The following is a 22,347-nucleotide window of genomic DNA, read 5'->3' as shown; positions in this document are numbered from 1 at the left end:
CCAGTCACTACTCTTGATGAACTGTGGTATCGTGTTGAGGCTGCATGGGCGGCTGTACCTGTACACTCCATCCAAGCTCTGTTTGACTCAATGCCCAGGCGTATCAAGGCCATTATTACGGCCAGAGGTGGTTGTTCTGGGTACTGATTTCTCAGGATCTATGCACCCAAATTGCTTGAAAATTTAATCACGTGTCAGTTGTAGTATAATATATTTGTCCAATGAATACCCGTTTATCATCTGCATTTCTTCTTGGTGTAGCAATTTTAATGGCCAGTAGTGTATTTGAGCAACAATATAACACTACAGCAACAAATAGTTTACATTTATGCTTACATTGAATGGTTAACTCAGTTGTATAGTAAAAACTTGCTCCTATGCACTAAAAAATTCACTAACTGAATAGAATGACTTTTGTATTAGGTATTCCTTCAGTTTGCTCTAGAACTTTGGTGGTCTTTAGGTGTGATGGAATTGAATTTTGCGCAACAGCCAGTTGCGGTCTATGTTTTAATTTATAATGGAATATCCAGAAGTAAGCAGCTGTGTTATGTCTAGATAAAGACAGGTCTTTGGTAGACCATCTGAAGTACCTAAAAAACCAACAACTATGTCACAGAAAACAAGAGATCATTGCAACTGCTAGAAGAATTTTACTAATATGCTAATTGATGCAGAAAAGTCCAAACTCTTATCTAATTTCAATCTACTCAGGGACTGGGATATGAAAAAGTTTCACCTGACAGTACTAATCTCTACTGATAATATTCACTGCCAAGGTGTCAGAGAGATGCGACAATAGTTACGTTGCACGAGTGTAAAACTGCATTCAAATAAATTCTTTGTTATGTGACAATAAGTTAAATTAATTCTGCTGCAGTTTCTTGTAATACAGATTGTCATGATACAGAAAGTTGTATTTGAAATTAGATGAACCCTCTTCAGCGAGGCCCACTCTTAAGTTTGATACATGAAAACTGTTTTGTTTTGTTTAATGATACTTGCTTGACTGATGCTAGAAACTGACAAAACTAAACAGCTACTGTGTTCAAAGAGGACATAAACGTGTCTTTAGGCTTTTAGTTTCAAAACCTTTATCAAATCACTGAGAAGCTTTTTGCTGCATAATACTCAAAAACAGTACTTGTTGTGCACTGAAATGCCAAAGAAACTGGTATGGGCATGTGCATTCAAATACAGAGACATCTAAACAGGCAGTGGTCAGTAATGCCTATATAAGACAACAAGTGTCTGGTGCAGTTGTTAGATCAGTTACTGCTGCTATAATGGCAGGTTATCAAGATTTAAGAGAGTTTGAATGTGATGTTACAGACAGCGTATGAGCAATGGGAGACAGCATCTTGGACGGAGTGATAAAGTGGGGATTTTCAAAAACAGCCATTTCACGAGTGTACCGTGAATATCAGAAATGTGGTAAAACTTCAAATCCGATATTGAGGCAGCCGGAAAAAGACCCTGCAAGAACAGGACCAATGATGATGACTGACAAGAATCATGCAACATGACAGAAGTACAACCCTTCCACAAATTCCTGCAGATTTCAATGCTGAGCCATCAACAAGCGTCAGTGTGTGAACCATTCAATGAAACATCACCGATACTGGCTTTCAGAGCTGAAGGTCCACTCGTGTGCCCTTGATGACTGCACAACACAAAGCTTTATGCCTTGCCTGGGCCTGTCAACACTGACATTGGACTGTTGATGATTGGAAACATGTTACCTGGACAGACAAGTCTTATTTCAAACTGAATCGAGCAGATGGATGTGCACGGGTATGGAGACAACCTTGCAAATCCATGGACCCTGCTTGTCAGCGGGGGACTTCCAAGTTGGTGGAGACTCTGTAATGGTCTGGGGCATTTGCAGTTTGAGTGATATGGGTCCTCTGAAAGTTTAGATATGATTCTGACAGGTGACACATACGTTAGCATCCTGTCTGATCACCTGAATCCATTCGTGTCCATTGTACATTCCAATGGTGTTGGGCAATTCCAGCAGGGCAATGTGACAAATCATAGGACCAGAATTGCTACAGAGTGGTTCCAGGAACACTCTTCTGAATTTAAACATTCCCACTGGTCACCAAACTCCCCAGATATGAACATTATTGAGCAATTTGTGATGCCGGCAACATGCTGTTCAGTAGAGATCTCCACCACCTTGTATTCTTACGGATTTCTGGACAGTCATACAAGATTCATGGTAACAATTCCCTCCAGCACTACTTCAAACATTAGTTGAGTCCATGTCACATGTTGTGGCACTTCTGCATGCTTGCAGGGGCCTTACACAATATTAGACAGGTGTACTAGTTTCCTTGGTTCTTCAGTGTAGAATTTAGGGTTATTTTGTGTTTACTTCCCAAAAAATATTAATCTTGTTTCAATTTCAGTGCAAGAAAATGAAATATATTCAGCCATTTTTGAAATTTTTACTTACTTATTTTGCATTATCACTTCTTTTTACTTTTGGCACAACTTAGAAACAATAATAGAAGTGAAACTTCCTGGCAGATTAAAACTGTGTGCCCGACCGAGACTAACTCCAGGCGTGAGTCGTGCTTCGGTAGCTCAGATGGTACAGCACTTGCCCGCGAAAGGCAAAGGTCCCGAGTTCGAGTCTCGGTCGGGCACACAGTTTTAATCTGCCAGGAAGTTTCATATCAGCGCACACTCCGCTGCAGAATGAAAATCTCATTCTGGAATCATAGAAGTCTTCAGATATCTGTATTTCAATGCTTGATTTAGTAGTCTAACATTCAAAAGTGTTAGATATCTATGTTTACAAGAGCTTTAGGCCTTTACTAATTTTCTTGAAGTTATAATAATAAATAATAATAATAATAATAATAATAATAATAAAATACCACCCGCGGACCAAATGACAACCAAAACCCGTGCTGCGTCTGACTTGGAACAAGCGGCAGTATGGTCAGCGTCTGTCCACCAGGAGGTGCGGCTGCAAACATGCTCCAGGAACTTACAATCCCTGGTTCTAAACCACTAGCGAAAGCTAGAAAATAAATAACAAGCAAACATGACTCGTACAAGTAAAGACAAAATTACCCCAGGTGGACAATCCACCCACTGCAAAGTGGCAACCGAGCATTCGGATTCTGGGGAGCTTGGACTTATACGAGAGAGCAAGTCGGAGTGCTCTGGTAAACTACCGCAGAAAACATATACTTACATTGGCACCTTTAACATTCAGACGCTCATTCAAACAGGAAAATTGCACAACCTCACGACAGAATTAACTAAACAGAAAATCCAAATCCTCGCCGTACAAGAAACACGCTTCAGGGACTCAGAAACAGTAGACTATAATAATTACAGAATTTTCAAAAGTGGAACGAACAAGACAATTTGTAAAGGAGCAGCACTATTTGGCATGGCCTTTATTGTGGACAAAAAAGTTCTAGATTCAGTAAAGGATGTAAAACCCATCAACAATCGTCTTATGACAATGAGAATTAAACATGCAAACAAAAACTACACTTTCATCAATGTACATGCACCAACAAATGGGGACAACAAAAAAGAGCCCGAAAAAACGGAAAGATTTTGGGAAGAACTCGAAACAGAGATGTCAAAAATTCCAACAGAGGATGTGAAAATTTTGCTTGGTGACTTCAATGCACAAATTGGCAAGGACCGCAAATATAAGAAGACAGTAGGGGACTACCGCGCACACAAATTTACAAATAAAAATGGTGTACGATTTGTGGAGTTATGCCAACAAAACAATCTCAAAATTATGTCAACCTCATTACGAAAAAAACCCAAAAAACAAAAAACATGGCGATCACCCATCCATCATCTAGGAGAATTCCAGATTGACCACATTGCAATATCATATGAGTACCAAAAAGAAATTCATGATGTACAAGTGCGCAGAGGCGCAAATGTTGATTCAGACCATTACTTAACTAGAATTAAAATTAAATTCACACCTAAAAGGAAATGTAACAGGAGAACACCCGTGATCCCGAAGTTCGACCTACACAGAATTAAAGATTCGAGGATCACAGAAAAATGGGAAGACCAACCTGCAGAAGAGTGGCCAAAATTTCGAACTAAAATCCTCAAAACAGCGAAAGAACTAATCCCACTACGTAAAAAACCAAAACACCCATGGTGGAACCAGGAATGTGAAGACGCTCTAGAAGAGAGAAAAAAAGCGTTTCAAAATTACAATTGCAACAAATCAGAAGAAACCCACAAGAAATTCCTTGAAGTCCGCAAACAAGCATCCAAGATTTTACGGCAAAACAAACGGAAATATGTAAATGACCAACTAAAATCGATAGAAGACAACTTTAAAAATTACAACACACACGATTTCTATAAAACCTTTGCAAACCACATTAAAGGGTACTGTCCACAGAACCTCTGCTTCCGAAAATCAAATGGTAAACTGGCCTTAACAAATAAGGAAAATTGTGAAGAACTAGCGAAATATTTTTCAAAGCTTTTAAACTGTCCAGAACCTAAGGAGAGGTTTCCGAAAATACAACCAGAAACCGTATCAGAAAACTCAGCACCACCAACAAAAGAAGAAATTTATTCACATATCCAGAAGCTTAAAAATAACAAAGCATCAGGTGAAGATGGAATTGTAGCTGAACTCCTGAAAAATTTAGGTCCAAATTCACTCAGAGAAATCACACACATTATCCAAAATATTTGGCAAACCGAAAAAATCCCAGATGACTGGAAGATCGCACTAATTCACCCACTACACAAAAAGGGTGACAAATCAGATGTGAACAACTATAGAGGGATCTCGCTTTTACCAGTCACCTATAAAATTTTGTCAGCCTGTCTCCTGAAGAGAACACAAGAACAACTAGAATCAAAATTATCTGAATACCAAGCAGGATTTAGAACAAACAGGTCATGCCCAGAACAAATTTTTAACCTCAAAACCATAGTCAAAATGCGAGCTCTCAGACAAAAGCCATTAGTATGCACATTTGTAGACTTTAAGAAAGCATACGATTCAATAGATAGACCCTCATTATTTCAAATTTTAGAAGAAAGGGGATTAGATTACAAGACACGAGAACTAATAAAACAAACACTAACTGACACGAAGTCTAAAATAAAATTCATGGGAGAAATTTCGGAGCCCTTCGGCATTCAGACAGGTGTGAGACAAGGCGATGGACTCTCTCCTCTTTTGTTCAACATCGTTCTTGACAAAGTTATGGAGGAATGGGAGAAACAACTACGGAAAAATGAGTGTTGGAAACCAATTTCACTTGGCTTTTCCAAAAACAATCTTTACATTCCATACCTCGCTTTTGCAGATGATCTAGCAATACTAGCGGAGGATGAGCAGACCGCCATTAAACATATTGACACACTCAAAGAATGTGCTGAGAAAGTTGGGCTACAAATCTCATTTGAAAAAACTGAATTCCTATGTTCAAAAGTAGAAATTGCAAGCTTAAAAACAAAATATGGCAAAATCAATAGAATCCCGTATTTTAAGTACCTCGGAGAATACATTGAACCAACAGGCCAAGAAATAGTATCACAGCAAAATCGTTTACAAAAAGTCAAAAAAGCATTCTGGTTAGTCCACAACCTCTACAACAAGAAATCCTTGTCAAGACAAACTAAAATTCGGCATTACAATACCGTCATAAAACCAACAGTCCTCTATGCAAGTGAAACACTAGTACTGAACAGAAAGCGAGAACTCTAAGACATCAAAAAAGAAGAGAGAAAAATCATTAGGAAAATTTTAGGAGCGAGACAGACTAAAGATGGCTACAGACTGCAAACAATCAAAACAACAGAAAAGTTTTCAAACATAGAAATTGATTTTAAGAAAAGGCGACTGAAATTCTTTGGTCATCTTAGCAGATTACCAGAAAACCGTTTGACCAGAAAGCTAATAAATTACGTAACCTCACTTAAAGCTTCAACACCTTGGATGATCGAAGTTAGAAAAGACCTCACCAACGCGGATATAACAGCAACCGATATTTCAGACAGAGATACTTTTAAGCACAAAGTAGAGAAGTGGAAAGTTTTACCAGAGCAACCAAAACAAAAACAGTACAGACCGAAGTGGTCAGAAGAGCGAAAGCAAGCCTTCTCAAAAAGAATGAAGATCTATTGGAGCAACAAGAAGAACCAGAAAAAAAGTTGATTGTCATTTGCTTAATGTCATTTGCTTAATGTCTTCCGTTATTGGGAGAATTCATAAATAATAATAATAATAATAATAATAATAATAATAAACCTACATTATGGACAGGTAGACAATTTAAGAAAATTCTTTCTAGAACAAGCAGAAACTAGCAAAATACACAAAGCAATCACTCATATAAATACATTGGCTACACCACTGCAATTTCATAACCACTTCTACAACCCTTTAGATCACATAACATCAACAGATATGAAGAAAGTAAATTGGAAAAAGAAAACACTACATGGCAAGCACCTGTATCATCCAACACACCCACACATCGATCAAGACTCATCCAACACATGGCTAAGAAAAGGCAATATATACAGTGAGACAGAAGGATTCATGATTGCAATACAGGATCAAACAATAAACACCAGATATTACAGCAAGCATATTATTAAAGATCCCAATACCACAACAGATAAATGCAGACTTTGCAAACAACAAATAGAAACAGTAGATCACATCACAAGTGGATGTACAATACTAGCAAATACAGAATACCCCAGAAGACATGACAATGTAGCAAAAATAATACATCAACAGCTTGCCTTACAACATAAACTTATAAAACAACACGTTCCCACATACAAGTATGCACCACAAAATGTACTGGAGAATGATGAATACAAATTATACTGGAACAGAACCATTATAACAGATAAAAACACCACATAACAAACCTGACATCATACTCACCCCTAAAAAGAAGAAATTAACACAACTAATCGAAATATCCATACCCAATACAACAAACATACAAAAGAAAACAGGAGAAAAAATTGAAAAATACATCCAACTGGCTGAGGAAGTCAAGGACATGTGGCATCAGGATAAAGTTGACATTATACCAATTATACTATCAGCTACAGGAGTCATACCACACAATATCCACCAGTACATCAATGCAATACAGCTACATCCAAACTTATATATACAACTACAGAAATCTGTAATTATTGATACATGTTCAATTACCCGAAAGTTCCTAAATGCAATATAACACATACCGTACAGTTAAAAGGAAGCGACGCTTGATCAAGGTCCGCGTCACTTTCCATTTTTAACCAGACTTAACGTCTGAGAAAGTAAAGAAATAATAATAATAATTTTATTTCCATTTTGTCAATAAGCTTACAGTAGTTTTTTTTTTATTTTTTTTTTCTACCATACCTCACCAAAATGTTCTCCCTTGGATGCCATTCAAGAGCTGCTATTACACAGCCAGTACTGGCTGCACATGCACACCACATTTCTTGGACTTTCTTAAGTGATGTTGCATTCCACACCTGAAAATTTTTATATCAATCTACACACATCAGCAAAATGCCCATATACTTACATCCTTGCTACATTAACAGAAAGTTATAGGACAACATTTTGGCACAGATATATGTGCTACTAACAGTTTTAAAGTAAGCTATACATTGTTTTGAAGGGATAATCTCTAAGTGTTTTTCATCACTGCACACTAGTTTCAAACAATTGGCCCACGTGATTCAGTGGAAGGTTCTTTGTCAGTGTAGGATTTGAGTGATCATCATCTCATGATAATCTACTCAGAAGGCCCACATACCTGAACAAGTTTAATGTATCTTGCATTCTGTCATGTGTACACAGTGTAATTTACCAGATCATAATACCCCTTGAACTCATTGTCTGTAACATGCTTCGCACTAGCGAGTGAAAAAAGTACATATGGCTAGTACTCAGTTGGAGAGGTTGTGTTGTATCAAGAGTTGTTACAGTGTTGTTAAGGTTAACTGCCCTTGTGTTTACCCTATTGTAGTTGTCAGACAGAATCTTTAAAATGATTGAGGCAGTCTCATGGGGGTTACTACTAAGGAACCAACTCAATCTTTATTAGATCAGGTAGCTCAAATGAGAGCAAATGCAGAACCCGGTCCACTTCTTCAGTGCCTCTGATAGATGCTACTGCTTGCAGCCTAGTCAATCATTTTTCAAGCAAGGTAGGAGAGTATGGATTAGCTTTTGTGGTTATTCAGCTGACTGCTGCAAAGCTGGGTTGTTGGACAGATAAACAATTGTTGAAAACGGCCAAACTATGTGTGAAAACTTAATATGTGAAAACATAATATTTTACCATTTTTACATAAGGCATGGGGCATCAATAAAACACAAGGTTAAAGTGGTCTTAGGGTCTACAGCCAAAATCAGGAGTGCATGGTGGAGCACCGGCAGTATACTGTTCTCCTGCAAGCCAGAAAATCTACTCTTGTTAAACACTGTTTTTATTGGTCACCTGATGAATTACAATGAAAGGAAAAGTGTGTCCCATAATTCAAACTTTCTGTACTCAATCATTTAGGAATCAGTGGAAATATAACACAGAACCTTATTTATCAGGATAGTGGTTTCCATTTGAATATTCTTCATTATATGTGGAGCTGACATCATCCTGGAGTTTTATCAAATAAAGACAATCTGATATCGATAATGTGAGCTTCCAACATGGAGGATGCTCAGAGCAACATACAAACTTCAGCAAAAGTGCATGCATTTAAGTAATTCTTCTGTAACACTTCTTGTCAAATGTCAAGAGGACCAATTTCAGTAGACAATATTGTTTCTCCAGAGGGGTGGGATATTGACAGGCTGTAGTGCTGTGATATGTATTGTTGAGAGCTACGTCTACTATCTTAATATCTGGAATCTGTACCATACAGGTCATGCCTATTCAGTTGCATAGTAGCACAAAGCTAGTTCAAGCTTTATGTTCAGACAGTACTTCATGAAAGAATATGTTTGGACCAATGTAACTCTAGTTATTTTGGAGTTGTGCAGTGTACCAGTGTTTTACCTTCCCAGGAAAGGTTTGAACTCCTTTTTTCCATCCTCGCCTGTAATGAAAAACATCTGTGGGTTTTTCAGTGCATTTGGTTTTACTCAGTATCTCCCAGTGTGTAAAGAGGGCTTTTAGGGCTGCTGACAATCTCTCTTCTACTGCCTTAATTTTTTTTCATTGAACAGTGACAATATGATTGTAATCACAGATGAAATTTTGCATCCATTCAGGAAGAGACTGATCATTTATATACATGTTAAATATATATGGCACAAACATAATGTCTTAAGACATGCAACTTTTCTAAAACTCTTATCTGCTTCTCAGACTTTGGAATTCCACAAAGAAACAAAAATGAAAAATTTATAAATAGTGTTAAAATTATGACTAGGATGACTTATCATAATAAGAGCCATCTACTAGTGAGAGTAGACTCAAATTTTACCTATGGACAACGGGATGTTCCATTCAATGATTTATTTTATTTGTATTCAGAAACTTTACTGTTACTGTCCAGAGTTTCTTGGAATTGACTGTACCCCATAGGCACATACATATGGTGCCCATACAACTTTCAAGACATGAACTACTACTTTTTCATCCTGAGACATCTATTGTCCATGATTAATGTCATGAGCAAGGGTTTTGGAAATTCTAAAGTAGTTGCTTTGATGAAAGTTTTTCAAATTTTGCTCCTGTTTTAAGAAGGCTTCCAGTTAGTTAATTCAACTGTTAAGTAGCTAAAGCAGTATCCATTCTCTTGACCATGCAGATAGATTGTGGCAGAGTGTTACTCACACACTAAACCAGACATGGCTCAAACAACAGTAATCTATTCCTTTAGAAAAGATGAAATTTAGTTATTTTACCAGAAGACAAAGGGAAAGCCAAAGTTTTCCTTTTATGTGATGATTATGTATGAAATTCAGTTTTTTATTTAATGACCCAGCTTACCAAAGGTTGTAGAGGATGTACCAAAAAGCCATTACTTTCTGAAAATGCAGTCACTGAGAATATGTTAAAGAAACTTCAGTGTACTGTCACTGTTCCATTGAGATTACATGGCATACATAAAACTTACAAAGAAGCTGTACCATTTCATCCCATTTGCAGCATTATTAGTATACCAAACAACAACAACAACTTCATTAAGTGTATAGTGAGTGTTCTTTGACTTTTGTCTCCAAAAATAAACATCTTATTTGATGGAATTTGTACACCATATGAAATATACTACCCTCTCTTGGATCTACTTGTCAGTTTTGATATTGTTTTTCTTTTTATCTAGGTTCTACTGCATGTACTATGAGAATGCTTGTATAGGACACAGTGAATGGTTTAGGACAGGTGTGTGGAATCACCACCACACTAGGTTAAACTGGAGAAATCTGTGTTGGTGGAGCATTGTTTGATGGAAAGACACAGTATGAAATACAAGACAGGTAAGCAGCTGCTGCTGCTTGCCATTATTAGGACTGTGCTATTAAGGAAGCTACTAAAATCAGGTTGCCTAATGGTAAAGATCTTAGTATTATAAAAGAGGACTTTAAGTAAAGAAAATAAGAGAGTTAAGGTAAGAATCTCTCAGGAAACTTGGGAAGACAGCAAGTTTATTAAAGTTTAGCGTCTCATTAATACAAGTACCACTACAGATGGAGCACAACTTCATGCTAGACAATGGGGAAAGAAATTAGCTGTGTCTTGTTTATGAAATTATTGTGTTCTTTACCAGAAGTGAGCTACAGAGACCATGGGAAACCTGTATCTGGATGATTGCACAGGGGTTTCAACCAAAATAATTCAGAATATAGTGGATCATCTCATAACAGTTATATAGGCCTTTATTTTTAGCCAGAATGCAGGTAGTCAGGATTTAAATATGCCCAAGATTATGGTACAGCCACAAAGTGCCATGAAGTATCTTAATAATGGAAATTACTAGATCGAACAATACATAAAATAAGGGAAAGGCAACGACTCACCTATAGCAGATCACTGCATGGAGGGCAGAAACCTGTAACAGAAAACAGCATTCACTCTAGCTTTTGAGCACTAGCACCTCTTCTTGACATAGTACACACATTCACACACACAACCACAGCGACACCCAAATGCACCCCCCCCCCCCATGGGCAAAGCAAGACTTGCATGTTTCTCTGCTCCACACATCAACCTGCTATAAGTGAGTGGTTGCCTTTCCCTTAATTTATGTAATGTGGTATCTTCAGAATACATAATTCTGACATGGGCATTCCTATCTGTAACTCTGACATTATTGGAAATCTGTGATTGTATGTATCGAAAAGTTCTTATATAATAAAATGTATTAAAATATATTTAATTTAATTAGGATACGTCAAATTTAAGATTGGAGTGTTGACACACAAAAATTATATTTTGAAGCAGCATATTGAATATGCTTTTTTTATACTACTGTCTACAGTTATGCACCTCTGATACACATATAGAAATGTGTCAGAGTTCATTCTCACTCTAGAATTTCCAGAAAACAACGCTGTCATTTGTGTATGTGCAATTGCTCTGTTTACTAAAAACAATCCTGTTGGGAGAACATCCGCAACCGAGCATTATAGCAGAGGTTGAAAATACTACTTCAGTTGTAAATTTCTTTATTTTCACATGACCGGGTTCAGACTGCTATAACCCCATCTTCAGATATCGTAGCTGTGCTGTGATCCCCACCTATGAGCGCGGAACAGGCAGCACACAGCACCTGGTACACGCGGCACTCGGGGATCACAGCACAGCTATGATACCTGAAGATGGGCTTATAACAGTCCAAAACTGGTCGTGTGAAAATAAAGAAATTTACAACTGAAGCGGTATTTTCAACCTCTGTTTACTAGGTTTTCTCCATCGAGTGATTCAAATAACAGTACTTTTATTTTGCTGAATACTTTTCCTAATGAGTTCTGTGGACAGGCTTTCTTAGTCCTTTTCATTTTCTTTCACTAGCATTTAAATGTTGACCACCTACAATAATCAGCAGTAGTGTGGAAGTCTAAGGGCTCAGGGTGTCAAATTGACATCTTAGACAACTGCTGTACTTCAGAACCACTTGCCATATTGATTAATAACGTTTTATAGTTCTTATATGTCCAAATTAATTTCCAAAGTTCATTTGAATGTTTCAGTAATTTATTTGTAATTTCGATGTCATGCTCACAAAAGTCTATGAGGCCTATGCACACCGTTCTTTAAGAATTGCTCCTGCCAGTGCAACATTATCCTGAATGAACAATGTGGGAAAATTATTTAAAAAAAAAAAAAGGCTGATTTAACAATTTCTCTATAACTCTGTAGTTTTATCTCAGAAATATCATCTACGTCCCAGACAGTATTTTCCTGAGCACTCTCAGTTCATGAAGTTTGAGCTGCATTTCAATATTTTGAAAGACTATTGAACGTTTTTTTCTCTTTTCATAACTATGTCAAACAGTTTTTACACCTCTCAATTTTTTTTTTTTTTTAGTTTATTTAAAGGCACTGTAGAGTGGGGGATGCAATTTTATTTTATATTATGTACGACACATCTGTTGAAACTGTAGAGCAAGGTAAGTTCCCATATGATCAACAGTACCCTGTGCCATGTCTAAGTTGCTTTTATTTATTTTTTATTTACACATCAAGTTCCGTAGGACCAAATTGAGGAGCAAATCTCCAGAGTCATGAAACGTGTCAGTACATGAAATTACAACATAAAAGTAATAAAATATAAAAATAAAATGTTTATGAGCCCAAAAAAAGTCAAGCCATAAGTTTACTTAAACACAGTCAACAATACAACAATAATCAGCTTAATTTTTCAAGCAACTCCTCGACAGAATAGAAGAAGTGACCCGTGAGGAGTGGTCACATGGTTTGAGACGCCATGTCACAGATTGCATGGCCCCTCCTGCTGGAGGTTGAAGTCCTTCCTGGGGCATGGGTGTGTGTGTGTGTGTGTGTGTGTGTGTGTGTGTGTGTGTGTGTGTGTGTGTGTGTGTGTGTGTCATTCTTAGCATAAATTAGTTTAAGTAGTGTGTAAGTCTAGAGACCGATGACCTCTGCAGTTTGGTCCCTTAAGAATTCACACACATTTGAACACTTGAACACATGAGGAAACTCTTCCATGTCAATTTGAAAGCATGCAAATTTCTGCTAAGATTTTTGAATTCTTGTGGCAGCTTATTGAAAATGGATACAGTAGTATACTGCACACCTTTCTGCACAAGAGTTAAGGAATTCCGACAAGTATTAACTGGGTGAAAGCTGCTTATTCTTGGGAATAAGGTAATATTGTTAACAAGAAATGACAGTAAGGTTTTTGAGGCCACTGTCATAACATCCAGACTTGAGGACAGGGGTCGACAAGAGGTTCATGAACTTACACCACTTATTGTCCAAACTGCCAATTTCTGAGCCAAAAATATCCTTTTAGAATAGGAAGAGTTACCCCAAAACATAATAGCACATGACATAAGCGAATGGAAATAAGCAAAGTAGACTAATTTTCGTATCTAACAATCATTCACTTCAGATACCATTCGAATAGTAAAAATGGCAGCATTGAGTCTTTGAACAAGATCCTGAATGTGGGCTTTGCATGACAGTTTACTATCTATCTGAACACCTAGAAATTTGAACTGTCCAGTTTCACTAATCATATGTCCATTCTGTGAAATTAAAAAGTCAGGTGTTGTTGAATTGTGTGTTATAAACTATAAAACTGGGTCTTATTGTGATTTAGCGTTAGTTTATTTTCTAAAAGCCATGAACTTACGTCATGAACTACACTATTTGAAATCGAGCCAATGTTGCACACACTATCCTTTACTAACAAGCTAGAGTCATCAGCAAACAGAAATATTTTAGAGTTACTCATAATACTACAGGGCACATCATTTATATAAACAAGGAACATGTGTGGTCCCAACACTGATCCCTGGGGCACCCCCCCCCCCCCCCCCACTTGACCATATCCCACTCCCCATATTCCGTAATGGTCCAACTTCTGGAGCAATATTTTTTGATCAACACAATCAAACGCCTAAGTTAAATAAAAAAAATATGCCTAGTGTTCAAAACCTTTTGTTTAACCCATTGAGTACCTCACAGAGAAAAGAGTTTTTAAATGACATCTAAAGCCAAACTGTACATTTGATAGAAAATCATATGATATAAAATGATAAATTATCCTTGCATACAGAGCCTTTTCAGTAACTTTAGCGAACACTGATGGCATAGAAATAGGTCTAAAATTATCCCTTTCTTCCTTTTTATAAAGTAGCTTTACTACTGAGTACTTTAATCATTAAGGAAACTGACCATTCCTAAAGGAAAAACTACAAATATGGCTAAATACAGGGCTAACATGTGCAGCACAGTACTTTAATATTCTGCTAGGCACTCCATCATATCCATGAGAGTCTTTAGTCTTCAATGATTCAATTATTGACTATCTCCCCCTTGTCTGTATCACAGAGGAGTATTTCAGACATCAATCTCAGAAAGGCATTTGCCAAGAGGGTCATATGATTCCTTGTAGAAACTAAATTTTTATTTAATTCACTAGCAATGCTCAGAAAATAATTGTTAAATACTGTACATATATATGATTTATCAACATTTGAAATATTTTTACTATGAACTGACTTTATACCATTGACCTTGTGCCACTGACCAGACACTTCCTTCACAACTGACGACATGGTTTTAATTTTATCCTGTGAATTAGCTATTCTGTTTTGCATACCACATACTCTTTGCCTTCATAATAACATTTTAAGTACCTTACAGTACTGTAATGGGTTACTGCAGACTGATTGTGATTACTTCTAACCTTTTGATATAATTCCCACTTTGTTCTACATGATATCCTCATCCCATTAGTCGGCCACCTAGGATGTCTTTTACTGCTAATACCCCATTTAGAATGTTCTAATGGAAAGCAACTCTCAAAGAGCATGAGAAATGTATTAAGGAAAGCATTATATTTGTCATCTATGTTTTCGGCACTATAAATATCCTGCCACTCTTGTTCCTTGACGAGGTTTAAAAATCTTGTCTATTGCTGTTGGATTAACTTTCCTACATAGTATGAAATTATATGTGACATTTGTGTGAGTACAAAAGCCTTTTAGTGTTAAAATTTGTGCATCATGGTCTGAAAGGCCATTCACCCTTTTACTAACAGAATGCCAATCTAGTAATGAAGAATCAATAAAAATGTAATAGAGGGAAACATTCCACGTGGGAAAAATATATCTAAAAACAAAAATGATGTGACTTACCGAACGAAAGCGCTGGCAGGTCGATACACACACAAACAAACACAAACACACACACAAAATTCAAGCTTTCGCAACAAACTGTTGCCTCATCAGGAAAGAGGGAAGGAGAGGGAAAGACGAGAGGATGTGGGTTTTAAGGGAGAGTGTAAGGAGTCATTCCAATCCCGGGAGCGGAAAGACTTACCTTTGGGGGAAAAAAGGACGGGTATACACTCGCGCGCGCGCGCCCACACACACACACACACACACACACACACACACACACACACACACACACACACACACACACACACACACACACACACACACACACACACACATATATATATATATATATATCCATCCACACATATACAGACACAAGCAGACATATTTAAAGACAAAGAGTGTCTATGGCTTTGCTACTGTTCCCTTGCATCCTAGTTGGAAAAAACACTGTCTGGATCAGATAATATGCATTTAGGAGATCTACCAACATCCTTTTTCTTGCACTATCATATACAAAATTTATATTGAAGTCACCACATATAACTAATTTCTGGTACTTCCTACAAAGTGAATCAAGAACCCTCTCTAGCTTGAGCAGAAATGCTCTGAAGTTAAAAGTTATGGGACCTATAAACAACAACAACAATTAGAACTTTAGTTTCACTAAATTCAATAATTTCAGAGTCAACATCTAGAAGCAGTTCACTAACTTTATCTGTAATACCTCTTATATTTTGATGAAAGATACTAATTCCTTCTCTACTTGGAAACATGATGTCCTCTGAAGGTGAGCCCTTTGTTAGAGGGACTTCCTGTAAGCAGGTATACCTATCAGCTAACTTCAATCAAAGAAGGTGCAGCTCTAACGCCAACTATGACAGGAATTTTTCCATTTTGCTCAAAGGGATTTTGAGTTACACTATCTGAGAACTACCTATCAACTGTGTTCATACTAGTTTAAATACAAATTTCAATATATTGTCGTTTTGCATTCATTTATATTGAGCCTACTAAAAATACTTCCACAGAGCTATTTCACTAGCCAATATTTTATATTCAATTTTGAAAGGGTCTACTTTATCAATAAGGCATCTGTTTATAAACCTGAGTGGCTTTGTGTGTAAACTGGTTTGGTGTAATACTATGGCTGATATTACTACTGGTGGTCAAAACAGGAGATTTTTCTCATTTTATTTAAGGTATTGATTGGTTGAGGAGATTAAGGTAACAAAATTAGGTTATAAGGTGGTCCATTCACAGAAAAGGCCCTAAAAGAGTAGTGTTCCACCTAATGGTGAAGGCCATCTTCTTGTTATTGCTATTGTATGCAGTGATAGCACAAACAAGGTACCTGAGTTATAACAATGCTTGAAGTTTGGGTAGTTCCATGTTGAATGTAAAATTAGATATTCTTTAAGTACGGGGAACCAATGGGATCCCTCAGTGTTCATCTACAATGAGAGAGGACCCCCCCCCCCCCCCCCCCCCCATGATGTCTGACTACCAGCTAACCATAAATTGCTGTTTTAAAAAAACCATCCCTCGTGACTAATGTACAGAAAGTTGATTCAAGTAAAAGGTAAGGAAGCATAAGCATTTACAAGATCAGAATGGTTAACAAGATAAAATAGATTGATGAAAAATGAACTAGCAGGCAAATGGGGGCAGACACTGTTGACAAGCCCCCAACGCTTGGCATGTAGGAGGAAGCTGGAAGCACCCACACCACACCTGCCCCAGGTTGATCAGGTACAGTCAAAACATCACTGTCAAAAATAAAACCCATTCTTTCAGATGAAACATAAAACATGGCCAACTGCTCTTTTGTCAGTGCCCAGAATCAAGGATAAGAAACCCTTAAGACACTGCACTTGTTGGACTAATGTACACATTCCATTAGATACTAGCTGCTATCAACAAGGCACCATAGCTACACCAACTGCCCAGGGGTGTGATGGAGGGTGGGTAGGGTATATCTCATCACACAGGACAGGTCAGAGGAGTGTGTTCAATACAGAGCCAAGAAAATCGTTGACTCCCTCTGAGATGTGTGGAAGAATGAATACAACACAGTACTGATCTCCTTGAAAACACAGTTTCTTACAAGGGAACCTCCCCATCGCACCCCCCTCAGATTTTGTTATACGTTGGCACAGTGGATACGCCTTGAAAAACTGAACACAGATCAATCGAGAAAACAGGAAGAAGTTGTGTGGAACTATGAAAAAAATAAGCAAAATATACAAACTGAGTAGTCCATGCTCAAGATAGGCAACATTAAGGAAAGTGCCAGTTCAATAGCGCTGTGATCCTGTGGTTAGCGTGAGCAGCTGTGGAGCAAGAGGTCCTTGGTTCGAGTCTTTCCTAGAGTGAAAATTTTAATTTTTTATTTTCAGACAATTATCAAAGTTCAGGTGCACACACACACACACACACACACACACACACACACACACACACACACAATATCAACTTCGCTCTCCAAAATTCCAGGACATGTTCAGATTTGCTTGGACATATGCAGGATTTGACGGTCTACACACGGAAAAATTTGAAAACATTAAAAACATATGTTTTGACAGAGCACAGGGAAAAATGTGCGACTGTGAAACTGTTGCACTCATTTGTTGCAGTTTATGTGACAAACTCTTATGTTTTCATCACTTTTTTGGGAGTGATGATCACATCCACAAGAAAATCTAAATCGGGCAAGGTAGAAGAATCTTTTTACCCATTCGCCAAGTGTACAAGTTAGGTGGGTAGACAACATATTCCTGTCATGTGACGCACATGCCGTCACCAGTGTCATATAGAATATATCAGACGTGTTTTCCTGTGGAGGAATCGGTTGACCTATGACCTTGCGATCAAATGTTTTCGGTTCCCATTGGAGAGGCCCGTCCTTTCGTCTACTAATCACACGGTTTTGCAGTGTGGTTGCAAAACACAGACACTAAACTTATTACAGTGAACAGAGACATCAATGAACGAACGGACAGATCATGACTGTGAAAATAAAGAAATTAAACTTTTCACTCGAGGGAGGACTTGAACCACGGACCTCTCGTTCCACAACTGCTCACACTAACCACGGGACCATGGCGCTCCTGATCTCGCGGTGTCCTTGATGTTACCTATCTTGCACATATGCTACTCAGTTTGTATATTTTGCTTATTTTTTTTCATAGTTCCACACAACTTCTTCCTCTTTTCTTGATTGATCTGTGTTCAGTTTTTCAAGGCCTATCCACTGTGCCAACTTATAACTAAATCTGAGGGGGGAGCGATGGGGAGGTTCCCTTGTTAGATACAATGGTAGTTTACCAATCTTTGTTACAGATATGAATGACAGCCTGTCAGTGACAGATGTATTCACAGGTCATTGCTCAGTACCTCACTGCCAAAGTCAGTAGTAAAGTCACTTCCCTGGCTAGGTGATCAGCCATGTCATTCCCAGGGTTCCAAATATGATTCAGAACCAGAGAAAGACAACCAAGTGGACATTGTGGCTGAAATCATACAGAAGATCATGGATAGTGGATAGTATTGGGTGGTGAGCATGAGGATACCTTCAACTAATAGCCTGCAGAATGAACTAGTCTCTGCATATCGAACTGTTCTATGTTAGTTATTATCTGTAGCCCAAAGTATGTGTGTCTTCGAATGAGGCTAGACCAGGCTGTTTTGTCCTCACAGGAGTGTGGAAAGGAGAGAGAAAGAAGGTTAGTCACTTACTCAGGACAAATTAAAATTAATATTATAAAGTATAATCTTTCACAGTCCATATGCACCTTGAGAGAAGAGGAATACAAAAGGATAAAGTACAAAGAAACAATTAGACTATCACATACAACTGTTTTAGGAGACACATTTGATTTATTAATTATCGGAAGTATTATCTGCATCTGCACAATCTTAGTGTTTGCCTTCTGTTAGTGACAGATAGGAAGGAGGGTGGGAGTTTATGTTATTGGAATTATACATTAATAACACTTGTCAACAGTGGTTTGGGTACAGACAAAGTACACACAAAACTTAATTCTATATTGTAATGTGACATAAAATGTGAAATTAGAAAGTGTCCGTCATGTCAGGATTAAAAGTTATGACCTGCAAGTTATATAACATAGTTGAATTTACTGTATAATTTTAAGTGCTTTGTGTTTGAAAGGAGGGTGATAAAAGTTAGTGCAGTGACTTTTTTGTTCTTATCTTTACTGTTAACTACTTTTTAGATGTAATATATAACATTAGTGTATTTTACATTGTGTATTTAAAACATCCAGTCACATACATTTACTTACTCTTCCTTCTATACTATCTCTAGTCCCTGAATTTTTCTTTTCTTTTTCAGGAACTGATCTGGCTAAGTTCATTCAACAGAAAAGTGTTTTGTAGGTATTGAAAATACAACATGAAGAAATCAAAACTTGGATGTATGAATCATCCCAATTCATTTTGTTATATATGTGGTGAATTCATGACAAGGAAACAAAGTTGACCAATTCCTAAGTTACTGACGACGATGTATCATATACTTCAAATGCCAACTGGGAGATCAGGATAAAGATTGGGCACCTCACATAACTTGCACTAGGTGCAATTCTAAACTAACACAATGGCTGAAAAGAAAAACAGAGCACTTATTTGCCATACCAATGATCTGGTGAGTGCCTCAAAATCGTGTTGATGATTGCTTCTTCTGTTTGACTAATATAACTGGCTTTTCATCAAAGAATGACAAGAATATTAAGTACCCTAACCTGCCCTCAGCAATTAGACTTGTTCCCCACGGTGAAGACCTGCCAGTTCCAACTCCTCCACTAGTGTGGGAAGGAGTTCCTAATTCTGATCATGAATCTACGAACACTGAGGAAGCACAATGTCAATCAAGTGAAGAGGGGCACTTTCCAGAACAAAGATTACATTTAAATTATACAAGCAGACTTGAATGACCTAGTTCACAATTTATACTTATCCAAGGAGCATGCAGAAATTTTATCTTCACATCTTAAGGAATGGAACTTACTTCACGAAGAAACAAGAATTACTCACTTTAGGCAATGTAATCAAGATCTGATGACATATTATGGCCATGTTTGTAGTGATGTAGTATAATTAATGAAAAAGTTAAACATACCATACAATGCTGCTGAGTGGCACTTGTTTACTGATATTTCCAAGACAAGTCTGAAGGCTGTACTACTGCATAATGGTAATACGTTTCCATCTGTACCTGTAGGGTATTCTGTAACTATGAAAGAGAACTACATAAATTTGTCAGAGATATGTGGAGCTATTAACTATAAGGAAGAAAATTGGAAAATACGTGGTGATCTTAAGGTGACTGGTTTACTATCTGGTCGCTAAAGTGGTTTCATAAAGTATTGCTGTTTCCTTTGTTTTTGGAACAGCTGTGCAACAGATAAACATTAAACAGTTGGCACCATGACAGAAATTGGCTCCAGGGAGAGAAAATGTGAAATATGTACCTTTGGTAGATTCTCAAAATGTTTTCCTTCCCCCACTGCATATTAAGCTTGGTCTTAAGAAGACTTTTGTCAAGGGAATGGACACAAATGCTAATGGTTTCATGTATCTATGTGAAGTGTTCCCTGAATTAAGTGACGCCAAACTGAGAGAGAGGATTTTTATTGAACCACAAATTAGGAAGTTAATGCATGATAAGAACTTCGAAGAAAAATTAAGTCAGTTAGAACTTGCAGCATGGCATTCTTTTAAGGATGTCATAGAAGGTTTCCTAGGGAATACAAGAGCAGAAAACAGTGACATATTAGTGGGAACTCTTTTAGAGAACTATAAAAATGTTGGATGCAGAATGTAACTAAAAATGCACTCCCTTCATTCTCATTTAGATTTCTTCCCTACCAATTTGGGAGCAGTTAGTGATGAACATGGAGAAAGGTTCCATCAGGACATTTTGTGAATGGTAAGCTGCTATAAAGGTAGATGGGACCCATAAATGTTAGGTGACTACAGTTGGTTTTTGAAGCGTGAAGGATATATATCTGAAAGAAAGAAGTTGTCATCGAAAAGACTCCACCACCACCACCACCACCACCACCACCACCACCACCACCACCACCACGCAAATGAATGTTGCAATTTTTCTTGTAAAAATGTACATTAGACCCAGAACACTAGAGTAAAATTGTTTTATGGCATTATGTATGTTCTATATTGTCTAAATTTAGTGTAAACCATCCTAGTCTCTGTTGTTAGATATAGGAATTTAAAAATCTCAGTAACAAAAAATTGGAGGGTGATGGCAAAAATTTAACTGCATTTTCAGAGTCAGCAAGTCCAAATTAGTTAGGTCCACAATGTTCTTTGTACCTGAAAAAAAATTTTTTTGTTGTATAGTGTAATTACAACAATGATTCTGATGGATGTTGTTTTGATTTATCCCCATTTCAAATTGTTACATAGAGAAAATGGGTGGCAAGGGGGGTGGAAAGGGGGGGGGGTGATTGACGTGTGTATGTATTAGGTTTCATTGTTCTTGGTGCATGAAATGTGAGTTTCTACTCTTCTCTTCATACATCACAGCTGCTTTCATGGCACATCTTACTTTCTCTCACACAACCACATTGCAGTAGTTGGTCATTTATTTTAGAAAAAAGGTTTTCCAATTCTATTTGAGATATGTAGCCCTCTTCTTTGTATCTTCAGTAGAATCTGTAAGTATACTTTCTTGCTGTGTCTTTGGTGTCTCCTGTTGAGTTCCAAAACAAATTTCTCAACATCTATATCCACTTGCAACAGAAATTCATTGCTATTGAGAAAGGGGTTGTATCTTCAGGTACTATTTTCTCTGTTATCAGTACAGTTGAAGACCATCTCCACATTACATATTAGACTATTTTTGCTTAGGTAGCAGCAGTAGCAACTTTTAAAGTTTTAACATTAAGCAAATAAACCACAGTGGTGGAAAACAGAATTAAAATAAAAACTGCAGGATCATGTATATGCTAGGCCCAGAAACTATTTTAATATTTCTCATTTCTTTT

The 22,347-nt window shown here is 37.4% G+C and overlaps 1 protein-coding gene across 1 annotated transcript in view; it reads right to left on the bottom strand.

Moving 5' to 3' along the window:
- Positions 1-22,347, bottom strand: part of LOC126249135 (uncharacterized) — a 109,864-nt gene that overhangs the window by 74,467 nt on the left and 13,050 nt on the right. Inside the window, exon 3 of the mRNA XM_049950788.1 lies at positions 7,408-7,518. Within this exon, the coding sequence (XP_049806745.1) occupies positions 7,408-7,518 (111 nt within the window). The remainder of the gene's footprint in view (positions 1-7,407; positions 7,519-22,347) is intronic.

Source organism: Schistocerca nitens, chromosome 3 (genome assembly GCF_023898315.1).
Source record: "Schistocerca nitens isolate TAMUIC-IGC-003100 chromosome 3, iqSchNite1.1, whole genome shotgun sequence".
NCBI classification, from domain to species: Eukaryota; Metazoa; Arthropoda; class Insecta; order Orthoptera; family Acrididae; genus Schistocerca; species Schistocerca nitens.
This window is presented reverse-complemented; position numbering and strand designations above follow the sequence as displayed.